The 27852-nt window shown below is 45.7% G+C and overlaps 1 protein-coding gene across 4 annotated transcripts in view; it reads right to left on the bottom strand.

Moving 5' to 3' along the window:
• Nucleotides 1–27852, bottom strand: part of SPAST (spastin) — a 465871-nt gene that overhangs the window by 20692 nt on the left and 417327 nt on the right. For all 4 annotated transcript variants that reach the window (XM_069235003.1, XM_069235001.1, XM_069235002.1 and 1 more), the window contains one exon: nucleotides 16640–16710. In XM_069235003.1, coding sequence (XP_069091104.1) covers nucleotides 16640–16710 — 71 coding nt within the window. The remainder of the gene's footprint in view (nucleotides 1–16639; nucleotides 16711–27852) is intronic.

Here is a 27852-nt window from a genome sequence, read left to right as displayed (position 1 = left end):
TGCAGTCTGTAGTGTCCAGACCAGACTGGAACACATATGTAGGTGCATCCTGACCCATTTATTGTTTGGGCTATTGTGGTCCTGAGGTCCTTTGGAAGTCTCGCAATATGTTGCTGTCCATGACCCATAGTGTGTGTGTACCTCCCCAGAAAGTAAACTCCATAAAATAGATCCACGGGTCAGACTGGCTGAAGAAAAGATTAATTTTCAGAAAGCATCATTTCTTATTTACTCCTTATGCTGGTTGGAAAGGAATGTGATTAACCATGCTTACTGAAACAATGAGACTAAGGTGTATGCAACCATGGCCACTGATTGACTGACATGGGGTGCGGAATCAGGAGCATTGCTTAGAACATGTAGCCAGACGATATCTGCAAGGAGTTCATTAAATATAAATAATAGCTTAGATGAAGCTGGCCCTAGTTGAACAGTCCCAGTAAACTCATTTGTTTTTGTAGTTGGCAGATGCCAAATCTGTTGCTTCAGCTGTGCTCCAAACCACCACTGCAAATAAAGTGTTTTCTTCTATTGGTGTGGTACTGAAAATTCTGGACCCGTGTTATAAACATAGTCGTATCACAACGATTTTGGTATCAGCAGACCGAGAATGATTAGAATAGTATGCACAAGCATTGTATTCATATTCGGGTGACGAAATCACCCGAATATCAGTGTTTCCGTCCTGAACCCTCGTGTTCCATTTAAACGACAGCCATTTTATGATTGCCCTCACATAGGCCAATGACTAATGCTGAAAATGAGTCTGAAGGACACGTACATCTTTGCTGACTCCTCTGTGACCTGGGCAAGCTGACTCCACTGCCTGAAGCCAAACCTGTTCGGCCAGTTTCTTTCCCAGTGGCCGAATGAGATTATTATCAAGGCACAACACATCATAAAACCTTTCATCACACACAAACCATGCCTAATCTTACACACACCTGTCCCTGTTTCTTTCTTTATGACTTGCTTTACAAGGAGGAGGTGCCTGTTTATATTGGGGGTCCGTCGATATCTGATGAAAGTACTGAGCCTGGCCAGGTAATTGATTGAGGGCTGGACAAACTGAAATATGGGCTTGTCATCATAACCCTGCCTTTTCTTTGTAGTGAAAATATGTGAATGGTCAACTGTAAAATAAGGGATGTTTGCCTAAAGCATAATATTTTGTATAAAAGAGAAGGTTAGCTTTGCAATGACGGCAGTCTCCTGAGAATATACACCGTGTTGTACTTCTAGGATACCTGTTACTGGCTGCAGCCAATAAACAAGATCTTTGACTTCACCAAGAAGACTCTGTGTTTCTGTAGTCTGAAACAGGAAGGACTCGAAGTCTTAGGGTGTGTTCCCTGGCACCACTGGGTTCTGAAAAACCCAGTACTTCATTGGTGGCACAATGCGATGAGGCTAGCTCTGTTTCAGGAGGTGTGTCTAGCCCAGTGCCATTTTGCAAGTCTGCATACAATAAATCCTCCATATAATGAGGGTGCAGGAACCTGTTACCTCCCTCCTTAACACAAAATGATGATGGACGGAGTGCTGAAACCTTTCACTCACTCATTCCCAGTCACAGATTTGTGTTTAATCCATTGTTCTTTTGCTCACCATGCCACCCCAGTTTGGACCCAGCCATATGCAAATAAGTCTTGACCCTGCTCCCTATGGGAACAGTCCACCCAGTTATCCTTTTGTATTGATGCTATTATCTTCAGGTGTCCAGGAGGACATAAGGTGCCTCCTTAAAGAACCAAAAAGAATAGTGAATCCTCTACCAGTAATGGCATCAGGGAACAGGTATTAGAAGATGGCTATATAATCACCGGTTGCATTTTTGTAATTTCATAGCACAAAAAATGGGCTGGGGTGGGTGATGTTGAGTCGGTGATCAGCATTAGATCACCAACCAGTGCCAGTAGTCAGTACGTAAGAAACTGATGTGAGCCTAGTCACCAGTGTTGAAATAAGTGCTGGGGTCAGCTTTGCCCAGTCAAGTACCTTGTAAGGACAGATGGCTTTGGGGGTGGACATTCCAGCAGAAATATGACTGGGGACCCCTGCGGCTCCATGGAGGCCTAAGGCAAGCTAAACGATCAGCTGCATGGTCTCCTTACGTACTGCTATTTGTTACATGGTCCACAACGGCCTGGGAAACTATGGTTGCATTGAGACCCACCTCAGGATTTGTTCAGATGCAGGAGACACTGGAGGGATGGCATCTATATCTTGACGCCTATGTGCCTTCTCTCTAAACTTCAAGTGGTGGGATGTGGTCAGGTCTCACTTGGGTTATTTGCATTTGTGTCTAGTCTTCACTTAGAGTTACCAGAAGACTGACTGGGAAGTTGAGTTTTCATGGAAACTGCCTTAAGACAAGGACAGGGACTTGAAGCAGGACCGAAACTGACTGAAACAGATTCTTGTGCACAATAATGTAGAGCTTCACCTCCCAGTTGTGAATAGTCTTGGGATGCATGAGGGTGCAGTTGTCACACGCCTTAAGAGTCGTGCCCAGAGGTCAAGCACCAGAGACACCTAGTGCAGGTCTGGCACTGTTTAAATTATCTAGTCTTTGCGAGGGACACCATTCCCTAGCATATTATGATCAGTTTTGGAGTCCTCAGAACACTAAATAAGTTGGACGCAGAGCTTTGGATCTACGTTGATAAGCGCAGAAAGTAAGGAACTGGTGTCAGTAAGCAAGGCTAGCACTTGCGTGCAGCTCTGCGACTTCTGTGGTGGTAGGGAGTGATCGTAGAACCACGCTACCAAATACAGGCACGCAGGAGCATTGCTGAAGATTTCTTCTGGCGCTTGGCGATACTCTAAATGTGAGCAATCTGTACCTAGAAGTATCCACCTGTATGGAGAATCATGCTGATAGATTAAGCATAAGCCTTTGTCTTTTTATTAGAGATTTTAGGTTTATAAAACCTTACATCTTGTCCAGCATACAATATATAAACAGTTACGCCACTGTATTAATCTTAATGAAACACTGCTGACCACTGTCAAAGCATTAGGAGAGGAGTGGACGGCAATGTACAAAGAGTGACTAAGTAAAAAATAAAAACTCTGTTGCACTAACATTAAAACCAAGTAATCACACCCCAATATCCTCCACACAGGGAATTACATATTTCAGCCAATTATCCTACAAATGATGATGAAATAGAAATTTCAATCAAAGGGCACATCCCCCAGCACCCGTCCTGGGTGCTATAGCCTTCTGTCCCTCAGAAATAGGAGGTCCTCCCCCCGCCTCAATCAAAAAAATATGGTGTCCTCCACCTGGTACTGAGGAGGCCCTTACACATGACTCTGCACAACAGCTTCTATTTAGCTGTGAAGCATAATGGAATGCCATTCATTTTATTAGTCAGTTGTTCCCATCAGACCCGTGGAGCAGATTAGATTTCTTGGCCCAGCAGAAGGGAAAATTCCTTTGCAGAGGAGCTGCTTCTTCACCTGGCACAGTTAGGTTCAAGACTTCTGATTTATCCACCCAACAAACGTTTAAGAGACTATAGCATGGCAGGATACTACAAAAACGTCAACATCCAAAATTGTAGACTATTCTGAACCCGACCTTGATGGTTGAACCAAACTTTCTGCACTTCAGGAAACTTATAAAATTATGTAACTATTTAGAATAGCAGTTAACTAGGTGTAAGAATATTTGGTAGCGAGTGAACAATATATGGCAAAGTTCAGGCCTGAAACACAGTTGGGTGTCTGCATTACCTCAATCGTGAATTTCAATCTGAACTGATCATCACTCTAAAAAAACTGAGTAGTGAGGCAAATCCCCTTAATAAACATCTACATGAGTAATTAAATAACAATAAATTATGGTCAGAACATCACATGCCTGCACTTTCAGATCACGTAGTAGAGATATTAGAGAAATACCCCTCCATGGCGGCTTTTCTGGCAAAATGAGTAAAGAAACTAAGAAAAAAAATAATTAACTGGTATCCAACACTTTGCCAGGAAAAATATTTGGATATTTTAGGTCTTCCCAAAAATACTAAAGTTGACAAGGCAAGTGGTAATCTTGGGCCAACCAGTTAACTCCTATTACCCTCAGTGGAGGGGGCCAAGAGTGGTTTTACTGCTCAGCACCGAAAACTGCAGTCTGCACGTCGAAGGATGGCATTTATCATTATTCTTAAATTGATCGATTAGCCTCAGAGGAACAGTTGAGCCAGGAGGCCAATGGCATTCTCTTGAATATAAATGTGTAGAAGAACAAGTTACACACCTTCAGAAACTCCTTTTGAGGCAGAGACTAACTCCAGATTCCTCGCCTTGGGAATTCCTCCAGGTGGCAGACTGGATCCAGAGAATTTTTATACCAATTCCCTTGTGCATGGATAGGTGGCGTCATGAGGCTCAACGTTGGATCTGTCCAGCTCCAAATGTGTCGGGAACACTATATCTGCACCACCTCTGTATGCTACCTTCGTTTTCTTTTTGATCTCCATCAGCGCTGTTGGACACAGAGCCCACAGAACTTGGAATATTGCTGTAATACCACATGACCGTTGTGTATGAGAACCTATAACATTTCAGTGCCAAGCTGACTGCTCAGAACTCCAAAAGGCTGATTGGAGGGGGATGAGTTTCCGCCACAGACCAGAGTCCTATGACCTACCCGTTTCCCAGAAGACCTTCCAATTCAGGATCGATGCATTCATCACTACTGTTCAGTATGAGTGGGGTAGGGAGAGGTTCTGCTGTAGATCTGAGGTCAAACAGCCTCCACTCCAGGAGTTTCACAGTCTCTTTCCACACCTGGATAGACATTGTCAGGTCTCCTTGTTGCTGAGTCCACCAAGACTTCAGGTCCCACCGTAGAACCTGTTTGTGCCACCTGGTGTAGTACATGAGCAGGATGCAAGAGAACCAGAAACCTTAAAACCGATCTCAATGACACCCAGGTAAGGGGTGGAAACACTGGAATTATCGCCCCAGTAACTTTCATTCTGAGACATAAAGACAGAGAAGGCTTGGAAGAGCACCGTATCAAGGATGACTCCAACGAAGGGAAACCATTGTAAAGGAGTCCGGAGTGACTTTGCACACTGATGGAAAAAAAAAGAAACAACAACAACAGGTCAGCCATTATCTTGGGGTAGCTAACAAGTGCCTGAGGTGAGCAGCCTTCAGGAGCCAGTCATTGTGGTATGGAAAGACTGGTATTCCCAACCTCCACAGATGAGCTGCAAGTCCCACATCAAATTTCATGAATATCTATGGTGTGCTAGTATGTCAAAGAAGAGCAGTGCAAACTGAAAATGCTCTTGGCCTACCTATTGCAAGTAGCATCAGTGGGACTGCAGGGCGAGAACACTGAAATAGGCATCCTGCATATCCAATGCCATCATCCTGTCTCCTGGATTAAGGGAAGACATTGCTGTCCGAAAGTTAGTGTTTTGCACTTGTCCTTTTGGAGGAGGAAGCTCAGAGGGCAAAGATTTAGGATGGGGCGAAGATGTCAGCACCAGAAAATAATAGGAATAACAATCAGTCCTGTTTTCTCTTATGTCGGCACCCTTTCTATGGCTTCCTTGGACAAGAGAGCTTAAATTTCACCTCAGAACAGTAGAGGCAAGCAGTCTTCCAGGAGGTGATGTGGTGTGGGTAGCATATCCAGGGGATCTGACAGAAAGGGTAGGGTTAACTGTGTTCCATAACATGGAGCGCCTGCTGGTTGGATGTAATGAATGTAATGAATTGCAGCTATGGCTGGTATGAATTAACAACTTAGAGGCTTTCCACACTGCCAGAAGTATTTTTTGCATTACTGCCAGCTTTGAATAAAAGTGGCTCTGGATTACTTTCACTGAACCTAAGTAGCTCTCATTAAAGAAAAGCTTTGAGATCCCTGCCCCAGAGTCAACCAATTCTGGAGGAACAGTGAGTCTGTAGGCATGTAAGAGCAATCTTGATTCTTTTGCCAGTGGCAAATAGCATGTGCACAGTTTTTTTGGCGGACAAGGAAGGAAGATGATGAATCCAGTACATATCTCTTTTCCAACTGTTGAGGATGTGCCCTGTTTTACGTCGAGGGTGAGCGTACGGCTTCTTGTATACTTTTAGAATACGTACTTCTGTGGGCTTAAAGCAATTTTCATTTGTTCGTTTTCGTGTCATTTAAAACTCTTTGCTTGCTAATGGTCAGTCATGCCTTTTTGTCCCTCCTTTTGCTCTATGGAAGCAGGGACTAACTACTATATAATTAGGCTGTGTTGTGTTTATCTGTTCTTTGGGGAACTTTTATTATCTTTGTCCCCTGCGAGTCAATGTGCTTACAATGCTGAGCTCGGGCCATTGTACACGCGCCCTACTGCTTTGTCCATAGAGCTAAAATCACACTTCCCCCATGCCATATTCTTGCTTGTCCCACCACCCAATCACCCTCCTCCCACTGTTGCTTGTTAACGTCTGTGCCACCGTGGCTGCTTGCCCTGTACCCACTTGTTTTCTTTTGCCTTGTTGCTTTGTGCACATGGCAGTATGTTGCTTCCTCGTTTTCGGGCACCTTTCTTTGCAATGTCTGTGGGGTTCTTTATATTTATTGCAGTTTTATGTAGTGTGAACTCGACACAAAGGTAGTGGAGCACTTCATATATTTTTGTTTTTGCTGTTTTATACAGCGCAAACTTGATACTAGTATATTGCAGAGATTTATGTGAGCACTAGTTACATTACACAAGAACATATTCATTTTTGGTAGCAAGAGAAGGCCAAGTGATTTGCCCAGAATCCCAGGATGTTGAGACTCGAACCATGTTCCCCAGCTCCAAAGTCAACAGCTCTGGTCCATACGCCACATCCTCTCACCCTAGGGTTCTTTGTCTGGTGTGTTTTGGGGCAGTCTGGGAATAACTTTTTTTTTTTTTTTTTTTTAATATAGCGCTTGGTAATACAGGTTCTGCCATTTCATAGCGCTGCAAAGCAGGTGCCATTCTTAACAAAAAAAATGGGTATCCTTCATTTGCATCGACCTTGCAGAGATGAAGAGATGAAAAAAGCTATGTCAGCATTGCAGTCTGCGATATTCTCTATCTGTCAAGACCTCTGCAGTGGGTGCATTAACCAACTGACTTGAGTAGAGCTTAACACTGAACCTCTGAAAGGGTCACCAACCAAGCACATAGGTTAGTTTTAGGCAAGAAGATGGCAAAAGGTGTTGTCTCCAAAATTGTGAAAAAGGAGTTGTGACTCCAAACCCAAACACTTCACGGCCTCAAGCTTGGTAGCAGAAAACATCTAGCCTTTGGCTGTAAATGAGGCCTCTTCAAATAGAGTTCAGTTATTAGAGGCAACCATTTTCCTAACCCTGTAGTGCAAAAAAGCTAACACAAGGGTGCAATAGTAAAAGGAGCAGCGTATCATAGGGCACATAAGTGGAGCAAACTCCATCACTTCCTCCTCTCAGATTTCACTGGTGTCATGGCTTTGATGACAGTTCCCTCACAGCTACTGCGACCTTGCAGATGCCACTTACGGAAGGGCTGTCTAAAACAGCACTCAAATAGTACTGCTTCCTCTTTGAAGAGGCACCACCTCAAATACCCCCCACAGTTGCTGTCACAGGCGCAGAACGCTTCCCCATCATCCTCTAGACTCATGGGTATAATGATCCACACATTGTCTGTCACAATCCAGTAATGTTTTGTTGTGTAGCCATTTTAGTTATAGCTCCATGCACGTTAAACATACGAGGCCGCTGTGCACTTTGACCTAGATATATTTTATTCGGCTTCGCCTTGTTATTTTTACAATAACCAGTTTTACGGTCTGTTTTATTTTCATCTATCTAACTGTTTTTGCTTAGCCCAGCACTGTGTTCTCAAACAAGACATTCTTGATCACTTTGTGCTTCAGTCAAGGCTACAGTTTGGTACATTGCTGGTGAACGTTGTAGAAGTTTAGTCTGCAACATTCATAGAAAATACACATCCTTACGTAGGGACATTTTCTTAGAACATCAGCTGTGTTATTATAAAAACACTTCCTAGTCCCATTACACGTTAAGAGGGAGATTACAGCCAGGGACTGTATGCTGATGCTGAATGCTTCGCTGCAGATGCTAACGCAGACTACATGCCTTTGCTCAGGTATGAGGGTTGATGTCCTCCCAGTGGAACCTGAAAGGCAGAATTAGAGCTTAACATGCTGTGCTCAGATGACTTAGATAGGAAATAGTCCATAGATTCTAATGACAATATGATAGCGTTATTCTTATGCTTCACTCTCCTTGTCACCATTTTAATATGGTCATGTGTCGTCCTGGTTATTGCAGCTCACGCTTTGCTATCTAAAATGCAGTCGTTTTATTAAACCAGTCTTTAAAACTCATACTGCTTTGTCATTTATATATGAAACCGAATTGTGAATGAGAGAAACGGATGCGACCTGAGAAGTATAATATGTCATGCGCTTGGCTGCCCAATCATCTCTATCTCTTGGTAGAGATGAGGCACTGCTAGTTAGCTGGAGCAAAACCCGGATTTAGAGCGACAGGTGTCACCTGCAGTGGGTCAGACTCAGTCTCCCACACCGTGGACGATCTTGCTGCTCCAAATCCAGTAGTCTCATTAGAATAATGAGAGCCTACGCGACAGGTTAACCTGCCCTCCTCTCTTCCCAAGCTCAGGCTTCATGTAACCACTGCACTAAGTTCCTATGCATCATTTGATGTGAACTCTGTGCATTATTTCCAGTTGCCGTGGTTACCAAGTACATGGAAAATCAATGTCAAGAAATTATCTTTCTGACCCTATTAAGTGGCCCTTTTCTCACGCCTGCTTCTACTGCTGTTCCTTTCAGTGCTTCACCACGCCTTCCCATGTCAATAGGACTATACCTGTGTTTGTTTATATGGGTACACACCGCAAGGACTACATCTCAAAGTCAATCCTGGACAGTAATTGCAAAGACTCCATGGGCAGGAGATGTTTTAAACAGGAGAAATGTTGTTTTACAAACAGGACCAGCCACTGCTTGTACTTATGTGTTGTTGTGACCAAGGTCTTTTTTGTATAAGACAACAAACAGGCAGGATCCATGCCAGGCTTGCAAGGTATCCACTGGGTAAATAAGTTCCAAATAAATTATTTGTACGTGATTTATCTTATGCGAGTTTCAAGAAACTCCGTATGGTTCTGGACCTACCTTGGATTCCCTAAAAAAGCATACATTTGAATCATTTTCATAGCCTGAAAAAAATGCTAATGAACCAGCCCTGTAGGAGCCTCACTGGGAACCTAATGTCTAGGCGGAAAAAAAACCACTACTGTCCAAACCCAGGTTCCACCCTCTACTCTGAGTGGTCCTGCTGGCAAGGCCAAGATTTTAAAATTTAAGTAGCCACCCCAACAGAGATAATTCTAACTTCAAAACCATCAGCCAGCGCACAAATGTATGCACCGAAAATGCACTGTCAAGGCCCAGAAGATTCAGGTACACATCTGTTCTACAGAGTCCAGTCCTGATCCGAGGGCTGCCATAAGACTATTAACCCAAGACAGTGCATTAAATGAATACAGAGTACCAGTCCTTCTGTATTTTGTTATAAAACACTGACCCAAGGTCACAGATATCCCTCCTCTGGAACCTATCCTGTTGGCCCATCTACAATTGAAGCTCTGATTCACCAATCTGCACACATTTGAAGCCTACTGTTCAGTTAAACTGCCTCTTCTGTTATTCTCATTGTATACAGCCAATAATTTTAAAAGTTAGGCTGGTATTGCCAAAGTAGAATAATAATTCCTTTAAAAGTTTAACACACAAACATATGGTTACCCCCCTTTTCTTTGCTCCTAACTCTTTTGACCCCCCCAATTCTCAGAGTTAAATGCCACAAACACTCATCTCTGTGGATTGTTTTGTACTATAAAAGTTTAGGTAAACACGTTGGAAAAGGTTGCAACTCTAGGGTATCAATGTCAGTCTGCAGGAATGAGGCAACAACACTCCCAAAATGGTGGCCTTGTTGTGCCCTCTCTCCTGCAGTAAGACCTGTTGCTGTGGTACCTGCCATACATCCACACTCCAAACCAAAACATAGGTAAAAGACATTGTCATTTACAACGCCAATAGATCCAACTCTCACAAACGAACTGCATTGCAAATGCTTGTTTTCATAGTTAACACCCTTTGTTGTCAAAGGTCTTTTAGAATCAAGATGACTTTAATATACTTCCTATGAATTTCCCTGCATGTGTAATGGAAACACATTCACAATGGCAGTCACTTGTAGTTATACCTTGCCAAAGACCTTTTCCAAAAAAGGATGGAACTCTCAGAGTTCATGGGGGAAGGATCAACAGAGGGCCTTTTCTTGTAACACAATTATGTTTCGCCACATGGCCACCATCAAAATGAACATCACATCAAATTCCACTGCCTCAGCCAGCATGTACATCTGAAATATGAAAAGCCTCTTTATCAGTGTTATCCACAGTGATCATGAGTGTATAGACAGAAAAAACTCAGAGTAGGACTCTAGGGCGTATCACCGGTCTTGGGTGGACATCTTTTGCTACACAAATTAAAGGCTAAGCTGATGGTTCAGCCATGGCTATCACTGAGGCTGGCCAGAAAAGAAGACACTGATTCTAGGAATCTTCTACAGAATTCCATTTGCATTGATGAACAAGTTGCTTACCTTCGGTAATGCATTAACTGGTAGAGTCTATCCAGCTGCAGATTCCTTAACTTTGATTTTCCCAGACATAAGGCTGGATCTGGAAACTTTTGCTGAGCATTACCCCTTGCACGCGCCCTCAGGTTGCTCCATTCGGCTCCCGGTGGCATCATTGGAGCTAGAAGTAACGTCGCGATCACTTATATAGAAGCCGCCCCGGCGAGGGCATCAGTTACTTTAATCACAACTTTCCACACCAGAAGCGCAGAGCCATGATAAGAACTGGCGCGTGTGTCCAAACTAGGGCCGTGAAAAAAGGGATCACCCTAACCCTAGTAAGTAAATCTGCAGAGCGGGGAGGCATGGGTGGGTCTAAGGAATCTGCAGCTAGACAGTCTCTCTACCAGATATGCGTTACCAAAGGTAAGTAACTTGCTCAACTGATAGAGACTTCTAGCTGCAGATTCCTTACCTCCGATTAGATACCCAAGCCATATTCTCCTGGCGGGGGCTGCGGACAATATATTTAGATTAGAAAGTCCTGTAGGACCAAACGGGTGAAAAGCCCATCCTGCGGACCTGACAGTCCAGGCAGTAGTGTTTGGCAAACGTGTGTACGGTTGCCAGGACTGAAACGTCATGTGCTAACGCCGTGGTTGTAGCTTTTCCACTGGGGGAATGGATCCGCAAGCCCTTGAATCTCTGCTTCTTAGCCAGGGCGTAGCAGATCTTATACAGAGAAAGACCCAACATGGAAAGGTCAGCCTTTGCACTGCCGGACCCTTCTTTGCTCCCACATACCCCACAAACAGTTGGTCATGCACCCGTAACTCTTTGGTACGGTCAAGGTAGAACGACAACGCTCTTCTTGGGTTCAGCCGGTGGAGTCGCTCTTCTTCCTTAGAGGGATGTGCGGGAGCAAAGAAGGTGGCAAGGTGATAGTTTGACTCAGATGGAATAGGGTCACCACCTTAGGAAGGAAAGAGGCAGGGGTGTGTAGCACTATCTTTTCTGGAAATGTTGTGAGATACAGCAGCTTAGATGATAGGGCCTGTATCTCATTCATCCTCCTGGAAGATGTTATTGCTATTGAGAAAGCTGTATTGATGGTAAGCAGCTGGAGGGGACAATTGTGCGGTGGCTCAAAGGGAGCACACATAAGTTAAGTGAGAACTAGGTAAAGATCCCACTGATGCATAATGAAAGGCGAAAGGGGGAACATACGTACAAGCCCTTTAAGAAACCTATTTACAATAGGGGACTTGAACACAGAGGGTTGAATAGGCAGCCGCAGGAAGGCAGATAGAGCAGAGATAGCCCTTCAGAGTGCCCTGTTGAGCAAAAGAAAAAATGAAACAAAAAATATCAGAAAGGATCTATAGACTTCTCTGTACAATATCTTAAAAAAATCTTTGCCAACCTGCAGCAGGCGTATACCGTTTTTGTGGAGGAACGCCTGGCTGCCAAGATAATGTTACAGACTTCGTGAGCAAAGTGCAAAAGCTGTCAACTGTCGCTGCTCAATCTCCAGACATGAAGGTGCAGAGTTGGCAGGTTCGGATGGAGAGCCCTCCCCTGCTGCTACAACAGAAGATCTTCCTGAAACGGCAGCCTGATCGGAGGATTGATGCTCATTTTCATGAGCTCGGGATACCAGACTCTTCTTACCCAGTCTGGAGCCACACCGTGAAAAGTGTTCATGAGCTATTGCCCCCTTGGAAAAACCAAAGCGCAATACTGCTGACATTGTGTGTTCTCTTCCAAGGCAAATGCATCTAACCCAGGCTCTCCCCACAGCTGAACAAAAACTTGCACCACCTCCGAATGGACGCCACTTGTGACCTGCAAGGCATTGACGGCTGAGTTTGTCCACCTTAGCATACAGAGAACCTGTCAAGTGTTGAACCACCAGAGTTATGCCCTGCTGTCCCAGCTGTGCCTAGAGACGCAGGGTCTCTTGACAAAGGGTCCACGACCCCACTCCACCCTGCTTGTTTTATTACCACATGGCGGTGGGGTTATCTGTGAACACCTGTACTAACATCCCCTTGACAGAGAGAAGAAATGCCTTCAACACTAGTCAGATCGCTCTGAGCGCCAACATGTTTATGTGGAGTCTGGATTCCGCCAGAGACCAGTGTCCTCTGATGCCCACCTATCCCAGATGGCAGTCCCATCTCAGGAGTGACGCAACTGTCGCTACTGTGAGGTCTGGTTGGGGAACGGTAAGGAGTCTGCGCCTCTGACCCAATCGCTGTTCGTAATCCACCACTGCAGGACTTTCACAGTTCCCTCTGAGATCTGACCAATTCAGAGAGATTTCCCTGATGCTGCGCCCCCTGGAACTTAAGGTCCCAATACAGAGTCTGCATATGCCATCTGGCATGCTTTACCAGCAGGATGCAGGAGGCCATGAGGCCCAGCAGCCTCAGAGTCATTCGGACCGAAATTTTGGACAGAGGCTAAAACATTTGTATCATAGCCTGAATATCCTGGACTTGTTGCTCACAAGGATAAGCTCTGAGCTGCACTGTGTCCAGAACTGTTCCTATGAAAGAGTGTGTCGGGCGGAGGGGTCAGGTGTGACTTCTGCACATTCATAATGAGCCCCAGTGAATGCTAGAGGTTGGCAGTAGTCTAGAGGTAGAAGACAACAGCCTGGGGTGAGCTCGCCTTCAACAGCCAGTCATAAAGGTAAGGGAAGACTGAAACCTCTGACTTGCGCAGATGAGCTGCGACCACCGCCATGGGCGATAGTCAGGCCAAATGGCAGCACGGTGAACTGAACGTGTTCATGGCCTACCTTGAACCGCAGGTAACGCCTGTGGGCAGGCAGGATGGGGGGGGTATGAAAACATGCACCCTGCAAGTCCAGCGTTACCAGTCTTCTAGACCTGAGCCAACGTGAGCATCTTGAACTTCTTGAGGAAGAGATTTACACTCCTTAAGACTAGAATAGGGCAAAGATCCTTGTTCTTTTTGGGTATCAGAAAATAGTGGGAATAACTACTGCCTACTTATGATATCGGGACCCTTTCTATGGCTCGCTTAGCCAACAGAGACTTAACTTCCTCTCGGATTAGTGACAAATGATCCTCCGCCAGCCATTCAAATGTTGGCGAAATGGGAGGAGGAAAGGATTGGAGAGGCAAGGCATAGCCATTCCTCATGTTCTGCAGTACCCATGTGACCAATGTTATGAACTTCCAGTGTAGGAGATGATGGTGTATTCTCCCTCCAACTAGGCCAGCATGGCTCTGCAGATCCAAACTAGGAGGGCTTTGAGGCTGCAGCTGCTGGTGGCTGTGTGGTAGATGATTTCTGGCCTGAGGACCCTCTAGGTCTCAAGGAACTGCACCCACATACTTGCACGACCTTGGCTGGTTGCGTGCAACGGTAACTGGCATAGGGCTCACGCAGTGCCAAGCCCCTTCCGTAACCACGAAAGAGACGAAAAGCAGACAATGGACGAGGGGTCGCAGTGAGGCCCAAGGTCTTGGTTGCAGACCTAGATTCCTCAGAGCGCTCCAGCGCAGAGTCTGCCTTCTCGCCAAACAAGCGAGTGCCATCAAAGGGCATGTCCATCAGGTTTGCTTGGACATCCCCCAAAAAAACAGCTACCCTCAGCCAGGCACTACGCCTTAAGGCCACTGTCTACGTAACCACTATGCCTAGCGTGTCAGTTGTACATAAGCCTCACCGAATGGTGAACTTAGCTGCCTCACTAAATGGTAAACTTCGCTGTGTCCCTCTTGTCTTTTACCGCTTGGGAGAATATGTCCCAGGCCTCTTGCGGGACTGGAGGCAGCACTTATGCAAGCGTATCCCAATTGGTATGTAAGAAACGGTCCAATATGCACAAGTTGTTCTCCGACCTCAAATTGGCGGGGGGAGGAAGGAAATGAGCCATGGGGTGTGAAGTCTTGGACTACCAAGCTCTCAAGGCTGAGGAAGCTAAGGGAGGCCGCTGCAGGGCTATAGCGGCAGGCAATTGTCCTATTTACAGGAGCCCCAGTGCTGGGATTGGACCAAGTTCCCAGGAGGACGTCTAAGTGCTTCATTAAAGGGCAGAAGGAGTTTTGATGTAGAAGCCTCAGGTTGAAGCACTTCCATCAACATGTTTTTCTGGACAGTCACTGAGGGCAGTTTGAGGTAAAGGACCTTCATGGCCCTATACACCACCATTGCATAGGAAGCTCCCTCCTCCGTAGCCACAGTGGGGAGAGCGAGCAAGCCAGTAGCTGGAGAGGTGTTCAGCCCACTGGCCTCTCATAGTTCCTCATACTAGTCCAAAGACCTCTCCAGCTGTGAAAAGTAAGGCTCAGGTAATGATCTGGCACCTATCAACGCCGTAATTGGCGCCATGCGACGTATTTGAAGAAACTTTGCACTTGTATAGTGCACTACTCACCCGTTAGGTTCTTAAGGCGCTGCACGCATACCGCTGTGGAACCCATCCTGGCTTTTCTCTGTGTGGCGCCCACTCTTGGGCAACCCCCAAGGTGAAGCCAGGCATCTAAGCGCTGTCAGGGCCGTTGTGGAGATTAAGCAAGATATTGCCCAGAGTTACAGAGTGGAACCCATTAATTAGATTAGGCACAGAGGCGAGAATTATCTGGTCCAAGGGAATTGAGTCCAAGACCCGCCGAGACGGAAATTGAACCCTGGTCCCGGGCAAGATTTCTGCATCAGGGTCTGTCGCTCTAACCATTGTGCCACACTTAACTGTCATTCCGGATTATCGAAAATGAGAATGAGGTTTGGAGCATTGGCGTCGTGACCTGCGCCGGAAAAGGTCACCTGGGTATGACCGACGCCGGTCTGGATCCAGAATCGCATCCATAAGACTCCCCAGAGCTGAGGCTAAAGCCTCAGAGCATGGAACAAGTTGGGGCCTCCTTTGACCCCACAGGGCTGAAGGCACGCCAGAGGAGTCAGACGCTAGATTACGCGGCGCAAAGGTTTGTAAAACTCCGTAATCTGATCGGGTGTTGATCAGGCTCCAACAAACAAAGGGAGGTGCAGAGTCAAACTGGACAAAGGCTCAGTAGAACCATGTCAGGAACACCGATATTCCCCTCTTTTCTCGTTGGCTGACAGACTAGGTGCAGTCGAAGTTCTCTTGGACTTCTTCTTATGCCTCTTTCCCAAGTGTCCCAGGGACCTCGAATGGGAAGTAGAGGACTTGAAGCTCTGGAAGTGGTCCCGCGACCTCTTTTTCCACCAGGACCGAGACCTCCTCGGAGTCGCGTGTGCCGGTGTTACTAAGTGCTGGCTGCAAGCAGCTTTAGGGTCAACTCCCTCAAAGCCGTCAGTGCCATGGCCCAGAAGGCAGAGCATGACTTGGAGTCGTGGTCGCGCTCGAGACACCAGAGGCAAACAAGATGGGGGTCCGTAACTAACATGGCAAGGCGACAGACGCCACGTGGTTTGACCCCGCCTTTCTCAATGACATCCTTGACACACATGAAGAAAAACTTGACAAAAAGTTGCAAAAAGTCCTGTCAAAAAGCGACAGAGAGGTGGCTCTCTCTGGATCTGCGCTAACTGGCATGGAAAGAAAGAAAACTGACACCCATGCAGCTGAGTGGCACCTATATATGGTTGACTGTAACATCACTTCCGGCGCCAACGATGCCACGCGAAATCGAATGGAGCCACCCGATGACGTGTGCAAGAGATTGTTCAGCAAAAGTTTCTGGATCCAGCTGGATGCCTGGAAAAATAAAAGGTAAGGAATCTGCAGCTAGAAGTCTCTATCAGATGCCAAGACCGGAATTATACAACAAGAAGGGGGCAAGAAACTTGAATACTGAGGAGTCTATTATCAGTGACCATAGGAAGGTCAAGAGTAATGCCGGTAACAAAGACAGTTGGGAAAAGGCACTCTAATTCTTCTTGTATATTTCCACATCTCCTGAGAAGAATTGAGGCAAATGCAGCATAAAAATTAGGAGTGAGAGACAGTGCACGTACCTCGAATAGGACCAAGTGCAGCATCCTTTGCTAATGCAGTTATGTCACTTCCTGAATAGCCTTCTGTCATTCTTAGGAAGTAGAAAGAAAAAAAATGAAAATGTCAAACAGCTCTGTTTCTATTCATTTACTTTGTCAGCAAACTGAAGCCAATTGGCTTAAGGTTAATAGAATAGTAACATTATATTTCATAGTAAACTTTTGGGCGATTGTAGGAAGTTGGCTCTGTATATACTATTTCAAAGTAAGAAATAGTGTGCACAGAGTCCAAGGGTTACCCTTAGAGGTAAGATAGTGGAAAAAGTAGACAATTCTAATGCTCTATTTTGTAGTAGTGTGGTCGAGCAGTGGGCTTATCAGAGGGTAGTGTTAAGCATTTGTTGTACACACAGGTAATAAATGAGGAACACACACTTAAAGACTTACTCCAGGCCAATAGGTTTTTTATATTAAAAAAATATATTTTCTTAGTTTATTTTAAGAACCACAGGTTCAAGATTTACATCAAATACTTTAAATGTAAGGTACTTCACTTAGATACTTTAGGAACTTTGAATGAAAACAATATCATGTACAGTTGTTGTAAAAATGGCAATAAGCTATTTTCAAAGTGGACACAGTGCAAAAATCAACAGTTCCTGGGGAGGTTAGATTAGGAGGTAAGTAAAACACTTACAGGTCTCAGTTCTGGGGCACAGGCAGCCCATCGTTAGGGGTCCAAGGCAACCCCAAAGTTACCACACCAGCAGCTCAGGGCCGGTCAGGTGCAGAGGTCAAAGAGGTGCCCAAAACACATAGGTACCTATGGAGAACAGGGGGTGCTCCAGTTCCAGTCTGCCAGCAGGTAAGTACCTGCGTCCTCGGGGGCAGACCAGGGGGTTTTGTAGAGAACTTGGGGGGGGGGGGGACAAGTAGGCACACAAAACACACCCTCAGCGGCACAGGGGCGGCCGGGTGCAGTGTGCAAAGCAGGCGTCGGGTTTTAGGTAGGAAACAATGGAGGGACCTGGGGGTCACTCTAGCGGTGCAGGCAGGCACGGGGGGGGGTCCTGGGGGCAGCCACCACATGGGGTAGGCAGCGGGTCGTCTGGGGGTCACTCCTGCGTCGAAGTTCGGTTCCTTCAGGTCCTGGGGGCTGCGGGTGCAGTGTTGGTTCCAGGCGTCGGGTCCCTTGTTACAGGCAGTCGCGGTCAGGGGGAACCTCTGGATTCTCTCTGCAGGCGTCGCTGTGGGGGCTCAGGGGGGTCGTCTCTGGTTACTCACGGGCTCGCAGTCGCCGGGGAGACCTCCCTGAGGTATTTGTTCTCTGGATCTCTAGCCGGGGGCGTCGGGTGCAGAGTGTGAAGTCTCACGCTTCCGTCGGGAAACGTGCAGTCTTTGAAAGTTGCTTCCTTGTTGTAAAGAAGTAGCTGGTTTTGAACAGGGCCGCTGTTCACAGGAGTTTCTTGGTCCTGTAGTCCAGGGCAGTCCTCTGAGGCTTCAGAGGTCGCTTGTCGCTGTTGGATGCGTCGCTGGAGCAGGTTTTCAAAGTTGGAGACAGGCCGGTAGGGCTGAAGCCAAAGCAGTTGTAGACTTCCTCCTTCTCTGCAGGCTTGTAGGTCAGCAGTCCTTGTTTCTTCAGGTTGCAGGAATCTGATTTCCTGGGATCTGGAGAGCCCCTAAATACTGAATTTAGGGGTGGCTACACATTCTTTGTGCCTCCTCCCTGTGGGCAGGGGGGCACATACCTAATCCTATTGTGGGAATCCTCCAAACTCAAGATGGAGGATTTCTCAAGGCAGGATTCACCTCAGCTCAGGACACCTTAGGGCAGAGGTTCCCAAACTGTGCGCCGCAGCTTCCCGGTGCGCCATTAAAGCCATCAAGGGGCGCCGTAAAAAGATGCAATTTATGAAACAGTTATGTGCTGATGGTGCCAATTAATCTTATGACCTAATAGGAAATACAATTTTAAAACTGTAAATTTATATAATAATGTTTTTTTTGTTCATTCCTTTGTTACTGGAGTTCGTTAAATTGCACAAAAGTCACATAATTCAAATATACAAACAGATACCAAAGCCCTAATTTGGCATTTTCATCGAGGACTATGCTAGTTACATAGACAGCATTTCACAGGCTCGGACGCCACCTACTGGAGAGGGATTGAATATTTCATGTTAAACTACTTCATTTATTTCTGTATGATATACATAGCATGGTTATTTATTACCTAATGAATTTGGTTATTCCAATGCTCAGCATGTGGGCAACCTGCCGGTTGAGGGGGAAACTGCTTACATATATTTTCCCACAGGTTCTGTGTAAACACCTTTATGTTTTTTATTGAGCAAACCCATTCCTGCGCATGGGTAACAATCCGCTTTTCTCAACTGAGAAAATTCCTCTGTCATGTTAGCCCAGTTTGGGTCTATTGTTTTAAAAAAAATCAAAATGTACACCCAAGTGTTGAAGAGTATTGTTTCTGACTTTAAAATTTAAAGTTTTTTTTTTTTTTAAATTAAACAATTGTTACATTTTCATTTTGTTATATTTATGAATATGGTACCTTCATCGGCTCCATCCCAATTATGTTTTAGAGTGAAAAAAGGAACTACTCCAGAGGCCGGGCTTACATCCCCCCGCCCGCCCAAAAAAAGTAACATAATGGGGAGCCATGGCCAGTGGCCAATAGGTCAGGGGAGCCGCGGGTCAAAAAACTTTGGGAACCACTGCCTTAGGGGCTGTCCTGACTGGTAGGTGACTCCTCCATGTTTTTCTCATTATCTCCTCCAGCCTTGCCGCCAAAAGTGGGGGCAGTGGCCGGATGGGCAGGCATCTCCACTAGCTGGGATGCCCTGGGGCGCTGTAACAAAAGGGGTGAGCCTTTGAGGCTCACCGCCGGATGCTACAGTTCCTGCAGGGGGAGGTGAGAAGCACCTCCACCCAGTACAGGCTTTGTTCCTGGCCACAGAGTGACAAAGGCACTCTCCCCACGTGGCCAGCAACATGTCTGGTGTGTGGCAGGCTGGCAGAAACTGGTCAGCCTACACTAGAAGTCGGATAGGTATTCAGAGGGCATCTCTAAGATGCCCTCTGGGTGTATGTTACAATAAATTGCACACCGACATCAGTGTGCATTTATTGTGCTGAGAAGTTTCATACCAAACGTCCCAGATTTCAGTGTAGCCATTACGGAACTGTGGAGTTCGTGTTTGACAAACTCCCAGACCATATACTCTTATGGCTACCCTGCACTTACAATGTCTAATGTTTTGCTTAGACACTGTAGAGGCCTAGTGCTCATGCACATATGCCCTCACCTGTGGTATAGTGCACCCTGCCTTAGGGCTGTAAGGCCTGCTAGAGGGGTGACTTACCTATGCCACAGGCAGTGTGAGGTTGACATGGCACTCTGAGGGGAGTGCCATGTCGACTTAGTCATTTTCTTCCCACCAGCACACACAAGCTGTCAAGCAGTGTGTATGTGCTGAGTGAGGGGTCCACAGGGTGGCATAAGACATGCTGCAGCCCTTAGAGACCTTCCCTGGCATCAGGGCCCTTGGTTCCAGGGGTACCAGTTACAAGGGACTTATCTGAGTGCCAGGGTTGTGCCAATTGTGGAGACAAAGGTACAGTTTAGGGAAAGAACACTGGTGCTGGGGCCTGGTTAGCAGGGTCCCAGCACACTTTCAAATCATAACTGAGCAACAGCAAAGGCAAAATGTTAGGGGGTAACCATGCCACGGAGGCATTTCCTTACAGCAATATAAAAGGAAAATGCTACTTATGCTGTAGCAGGCCTCGAAAAATCATAGATATGTTACTAGCCCTGCTTGTCGAGTAACTTGAATAATCTACTCGACCATAACTGTAATGTACTTGACCCATAAACGATTCTCAAAGTGTGTGATCCTAGTCAAATATTTTAGTTTACAGAGTCGCTTTTTTCTTCATTGTCACATATTAACGTACCTTCAAATATGTGAACTTAGCGGTTGTGCTGTACAAAAAAAACCTTTTGTTTGATTAAATAGACTAAACGTTTGCTCCATGTATAAAAAGAATCTAGCCGACATACAAGGAACCATGATTCATTACATGCCTCTAAGTTTACTAATAGCATTGTCATCAAGGCAGGAGTATTTCTCAGTTTATGTTTAAACACTACTAAAACATGATGTGGTTGCACCATTTCCAAGAAATGTCCAAAAACCTTCCCACTAACTTGCAGCTTTACTGATAAAACTATATAATTTATTAACAATATGAAAATCAGGTTTCAGAAAATATAGTCTTTGCACATAACTAAGTAAAATGTTCTGATTTGATTTCTACCGATTAAAATATTTGTCTTCATTACACATTTATTTTAGAAATGTTTGTACAGTTGACTTTGCCACTTAAATGTTGTGTGTTAAGAAAAACCTGACAAAATCCTGGAAAGCTGCATTGAGAAGGAAAATTAATGGTAAGACAAACTGACTTTTGACCTCTGTTTCTGAACACAAAGCAAATGTGACAAGAACAAGATTTGAAGGCATCTTTATTGCTCTTCCACTTTCTGACTGAACAGAACACCAGTTCTTTGTCAACTCACCAGAAGGGGCGAGTAGGTTCTAAACATAGCTTGACCTGATAAAATATGACTCGCCATAGCGAATGGGCGAGTAGATTTTTCGAGGTCTGTGGAGGCATGTGTGTGTGGCATGTAGTGCTGTAGATTCACATGCTCTGCATACTCCTGCCATCTAGTGTTGTGCCTGGACTGCAAGTTGTTTTTCTTCGAAGAAAGGTTTCTAGTCACAGGATCCAGTGATTCCTCCTCTTGGTAATACTGCACATGGGTATCAACTCCTTTATTAGATTGTTTTCCCGCAAGTGGGTGTTAAAGGAGTGATAGAAAGAAAAGTATAGAAGAAAGATGTCCATGGAAAGTATAAATACATATGTACAAATATATACAAATGTATAGTAACTGCAATGGCCACAGGCACCCGGTGAGGGGGGAAGGCGCATGTGAATCTACAGCTAAGAACAGATGCCTACAGGGTAAATAGCATTTTCCTTTTGATGGCATGTGTGGCTGTAGATACACCTGCTCTGCATAGACTGTAAAGCAGTCCCTCCAGAAAGCGGTGGCTAGCCTATAGGAGTTGCAGTAGACTGAAAAAGTGTTCGTAGGATGGCTTGACCTATGTTGGCATGCTTGCACATCCACACAGTAGTGTTTTGTGAAGGTGTGTGGTGTTATTGACCATATAGCTGCTTTACAGATATCAGCTATGAGGATGTTTCCAAGAAAGGCCATAGTAGCACCCTTTTCCTAGTCGAATGTGCCCTAGGGGGTAACAGGTAATACTCATTTGGCTTTAGCAAAGCATGTCTGGATACATTTCACTATCCTTCTAACTATGCCAGATTTGGATATTGCTTTGCCTTTGTGTGTTGGTGAAAAGGCAACAAAAAGTTGTTTATTTTTCCTAAACTCCTTGGTCCTATCCATGTAAACATGAGCTCTCTTTTTACATCTAAAGTATGGAGAGCTCTTTCTGCAACAGAGTCAGGCTGCGGAAAGAAGACTGGTAGATCAATGGATTGATTTAAATGAAATTGGGATACCACTTTAGGGAGGAATTTGGGGTTTGTGCGGAAGACAATCCTATCATTATAAATCTAGAAGAAAGGTTCTTCCAAGGTTGGTGCCTGGAGCTAACTGACACACCTGAATGAGGTAATGGCAACCAAGAGGGCTACCTTCCAAGAAAGGTACTAAGAGAAAATGTATGAAGTGGCTCAAAAGGAGGGGCCATGAACCTAGTGAGCAATGTTCAGGTTCCAGGGAGATGCATGATGCATCCTGGGAGGAATTACCCTTTTAAGGCCCTCCATGAAAGCCTTAATGACTGGATTTCTGAACAACGAAATATGTTGCCTGTTTTGTAGATATGCAGCTAGAGCGGCTACATAAACGCAAATGGAAGTTTAGGCTAAATTTGCTTTCTGTAAATGAAGCAAATAACAGAGTGTCCTGAACAGTAGTTTTCATGGGGTAAATACGTTTGGGTTGACAACAGCAAACAAAATGTTCCCATTTATCTGCATAACAGGCTCTAGTTGTGGGCCTGCAAGCTTCCTTGAGAATGTCCATACATTCTTTAGGTAAACCTAAATAACCAAACTCTATGACTTCAGGAGTCTTATCACAAGGTTGAGGGACTTGCCGTGTGGATGCCTGATCTGCCTTAGATTTTGAGTGAGAAGGTCCGACCTAATGAGAAGCTTTGTGGGGAACTAGCGAGAGTTCTAGGAGTGTTGAGAACATTGACTGACACACCCAAATGGGAGCTAAAAGGATCATGGTGAGAGATGTTTGTCTGATTCTGCGAACCAGAAATGGAACGAGAGGGAGAGGTGAAAAAGCATAAGCAAATATCCCTCACTAGTTCATCTATAGAGCACTGCTCTAGGATAGAGGGTAAGGAAACCTGGAGGTAAAGTTTTGAGGTCTTGAAGGTAAGTGCCCCAACCCATCAGTGATGTATCAGTGGTCAGCATGACTTGAGGCACAGGGTCCAGAAAATGCCACCCTTTCAACAGGTTGGTGGTGTTCCACCATTGCAGACAGCGAAGAGCATGGCGGTCTAACACTAGATTTTCCAGGTGACCCTGTGACTGAGACCACTGACGAGACAGACGCTGCTATAGGTGACGCATGTGTAGTCTGGCATGAGGGACAATGGCAATGCAAGACGCCATCATTGCTAAGAGGCAAATAAAAATCTTGACTGTGTATATGTGATTCTCCTGAAACTAGGGCAGAAGAATTTGGAAACTCTAACACATGTGTGGTTGTTGTATGCTAGCCCCAACTGTGCATTGAGAATAGCTACGGCTATGTCTGTAGGAGTTGGAAGTTGGACTTGGAAAGGTTGAGTGTGAAGGAGGTCCACTGTCAACTGGGTGTTATGTTGGCACTGGCGTAAGGTACTTGCTTTGATGAGCCAGTCACCCAAGTAAGGGAACACATGGATGTTCTTACTGTTAAACACTTTGGGAAGACTCGGAGCGATAATCAACCGAAAGACAGGAGCTGAACTGATGTCTGCCTGCAATAACAAACCTTAGGTATTTTCAGTGGGCAGTGTGAATGGGATTATGAAGTTAGGTGTCCTTAAGGTTTAGAACTGTCAAAGTCGGCTTGTTGCAGAAGCAGAATAACATCTTGAAGAGTAACCATGTGAAAGCATCCTGACAATAAGTATTGGTTTAGAGGTCTGAGGTTGAGAATAGGTCTGAGAGAGCCTTCCTCCTTGGGAATGAGGAGGTATAGGGAATATGACCCTGATCCCTGGTGTTGTAGGGGGAAAGGCCCGGTGGCTCCTTTGAGAAGAAGGGAGTGAACCTCTTGTTTGAGAAAAGTGAGGTGTTCGTGTGAGAGTGAGTGCGGGGGAACGAGGGACTGAATATGTGGAGGGGTGGTAATGAGCACCAGACAATAACCATTTTGAATAATGGAAAAAACCCATTGGCCCGTGGTGATGTTGACCCATTCTCAATAAAAACAAAATTGGAGGTGTCCTCCAACAGGTGTGGAGTGTGGGTGGGGGAGGGGATTGGGGGGAAGAAGAAGGAGGCAGTCACTGTTTTGCAGTGAAAGAAGAGCCTCAGGAGGAAGTTCTCCTACCTCTGCCATTATTGTTGTTGCCTCTGTAGGACCCCCTATAGAAACCCCTGGAATAGGTGGGTGGAGGCTGTCCGTATTGGAAAGTAGATGCCTTAGAGGATGTTGATCTGTAGGTGCCTCTGAAAGTGGGGTGACGAAAAGTGCGCCTTTGTGTGGGCGATTGGACAGCACCCATGGCTTTTGCTGTATTTGTGTCCTTTTTCAGCTTCTCAAGGGTAGTATCCACTTGAGGGTCAAAAAGGTGCTCCTTATCAAAGGGCATGTTAAGGATCTCTTGCTGTACTTCTGGTTTGAACCCGGAGCAGCGGAGCCACATGTGCCTTTTTAATAGGACACTTGTATTAATGCTGCATGCAGCTGAATCTGCGGTGTCCATAGCACAACGGTTAGAGTTATTTGAGATTGTTTGCCCCTCAGCATAATGTTGTTGCTCTCTTCTGTAGTGCTCATCTGGGAGAAATTGGAGGAGCTTCTCCATTTTATCCCAGTGAGCCCGGTCATATCTGGCTAGTAACGACTGGCAATTACCGATATACCAATGGTTAGCTGCCTGCGGAGCCACTATTTTGCCGTCAGCATCGATTTTCTTGCTATGCTTCTCGGGACGAGAAGAGTCAGGTGTGGTCTGGTTATTCCCACTTTTTCATGCAGTGGTGGCTACAATGTAATCAGGAGGGACCTGGGAACTAATATATATTGGGTCTGAGGAAGTGGGTTTATATTTTTTGTCTACTCTAGGGGTGATATAACCCTAGAGCAGATGGGATTCTTGGAAATTCTATCAGCATGACGAAGCATGCCAAGGAGGATTGGGAGAAATTGGATATACCTGTGAGTAGATGTGAGCGTGTCAAGCAGGAAGTCCTGTTTGATAGGGGCCCTGTGTAACTCCACATTGTGAAATGCGGCCGCTCTTGCCACTACTTGCTGGTAGGAAGTAATGTACTCTGGTGGTGAGGGAAATGCTGGGTATTGGTCAGGATCATTGGACAGTATGGGGTCAGGGTCATAAGTGTCCCAGGGATCCGGGTCATGCTGTGTTCCGCCAACATCTTCCCCACCATATAAAGGGGATCCTTGAGGGGTATAATCTCCTTAAGTAGGTGAGGCAGGAGAATGAGGAGGGGAGTTTGCTGGAGGAGAAGGTGGAAGAAGAGGAGATATAAGAGGCCTGCAAAATGGGCTGGCGCCTTTTCCTTGATCCTTTTCTTTGGAGGTGGATGACTGTCCAGGGAATCTAGAAAGGACAACTTCCTCATTAGGAGTACAGAAGGAGAAGCAACAATATATCCTGTACCCTCCTGAATATAGAGGCAGCATTGATGAGGGTCCATAGTCTCAAGGATAGGTTCCACGGGAGAAGGTGTGGCCCAAGACTGACTGGAGTCTCTCTGCACCAAGGTTTTTGGGTCCATGGGTTTCAGCACCAATGACTTCGGTCACTGCCATTTTGTCGGCAACAAGGTGGAGGCGGTGGGCTTGGAGCCAAAGTTCAGACCAAGATGGAAGCAATGTCTTGAGCCAAGGTGCCTGAGGTCGAAGCCAAAGATGATGCCTTTGTCTTAGGTGTTTTTGGAGCCGAGCTGGAGTGTGGGGCAGCCAAAATGAATTTTTGGATCCTGCCAAGGCCTGGTAGCAGTGGTGGACCGGCGATCTCTAGAGGAGGTTTTTTCATAATCGTGGGGTGGGTATGAGGGACCACTATACTCACAGGTTGTGCTGATGTTACCTTGTGGCTTTTGATCTCCGACTGCACGATGGAGTCGGAGGAGTCCTGGGTATAGAAGGCCTCTTCCTGCTGCTCCAGTTCCTTCTGTGCCTGTTCCTCCCCAAAGATGTCCGGGGTGTCATCCGGAGACTTGTGCGCCATTTCCAGTCAACGCACCCTTTGGTCCTGAAGCGTTTTCTTCAACTAGAAAGATCTGCAGGAATAACAAGTAGCCTCCAGGTGATCAGGGGAGAGGCACAGGCTACACACCAGATGTTGGTCGGTGTGTGGAAATTTAGCATGGCACTGTGGACAGAAGCAAAACAGTGTTTATTTCATCAGCTTAGCAAAGTGTTTGGTACCACGTAGTGAGGTAGGACCGAGATGGGTGAAGACGCCCCCAAGGACACGCAGTCTGTGCCAAGACGGACGATTTGAGACGAGCATTTAGATGGGAAGGCGCAAGCAAAAAACAATACCGTCGACGAGTAGAGTGCGGAAAGAACGATTTTGAACTGCAACGAGTTGAAAGACGGAGCGGAGACACACATCTGAACCAGACAGCGGGGCGAAAACAATCCAACAAAGAAGTCTATGCCATTGTGCAGAAAGGAAAGGAATCACTTGATCCAGTGACTGGAAACCCTTATTCGAAGAAAAACAACTTGCACCACTCCGAACTCAACAGTAGATGGCTGGTGTATGTAGAGCATATGTATCTACAGCCACACATGCCATCAAACTGTTTTTTTTCTCATCGTAGCAAGGATGTATTTCAGTCATTCTTGTTGCCTTTTGTCTTAAAGTTTATGAAGAGGAGCGGGATATATCTATGCCACTACTAGAAAAGTATCTCAAACCACAACCAGCTTAATGGAAACATGTAGTTCTCTTCCTCTGCTAAACACAATGTAAAATAGATTGATGTTTTCTAGCAGAGCAAAAAAAAAAAAAAAAAAAAAAAAATCACACAAAGCAAATTAGAAAAACCTAGCAGCACAATCACTATGGAACGCCATTCTGAATTTAAACTATTACCGGGAGGTACTGACCTCCTAACCATGGCCCTCATTTAATATCACTGCTCTCCTTTGTGGGCAGGGAAATGATCCTTCAACAATAAAGCCCTGGCAAAATGGGAGGGGATGTGGAGGTCCCATGGACACTGCTGCCTCAGACATATTTCACCCACATTACAAATAGCAAAAAGCAGGTCTAAATGTATATGATGTATAGGAATATGTTGTGCTCTGTGGCTGGGTATCCATGATACAGTTGCTGACAGTCGAGTGCTGCCCGGTCCCCGAGAGTTCAAGGAGAGAGCGGTTTGAACGCGCTGGGACGGAGGGCAGAGGGACGCGTCAGCGGCGGCTTTCTGTGTTATACGCATGGATAATAATAAACACGCAAACGAATATATTAACGCGTTCAGTGTATTTTCACTGCCAAATACTACAACATTTTTGGCGACAAGGGGCCAGGAGGCCGCCACAACTTTACCCACGCAATTCTTACTTTATACAAAGGTGAGGGCACATTTTCGGCTCCTTTCTCGACATGTCTCTGCTCCCTGGACTTCCGACAAGAAACAATTGAATACTGGGAGCTCTGTGATTGGTGCGGTAAGGTGGAGGAAAGGACATATGACTTTGTGAGGCGGTGGTAACAGCTAAAACCAGTATTTTACAAGCTGGGCATGGCTTTTACGGGGGCTATCGTGGATGTGTCTCCAGTTTAAAACACAATTGAAGTATTACCAGCATTGCCACTGGTTGGACTGTACAGTGGTACAGATAGAACACTCGCCCATTAGCTTTTCATGAAAGTTTTGTTTTTAAC

The sequence above is a fragment of the Pleurodeles waltl genome, chromosome 5 (genome assembly GCF_031143425.1).
Source record: "Pleurodeles waltl isolate 20211129_DDA chromosome 5, aPleWal1.hap1.20221129, whole genome shotgun sequence".
Taxonomy (NCBI): domain Eukaryota; kingdom Metazoa; phylum Chordata; class Amphibia; order Caudata; family Salamandridae; genus Pleurodeles; species Pleurodeles waltl.
This window is presented reverse-complemented; position numbering and strand designations above follow the sequence as displayed.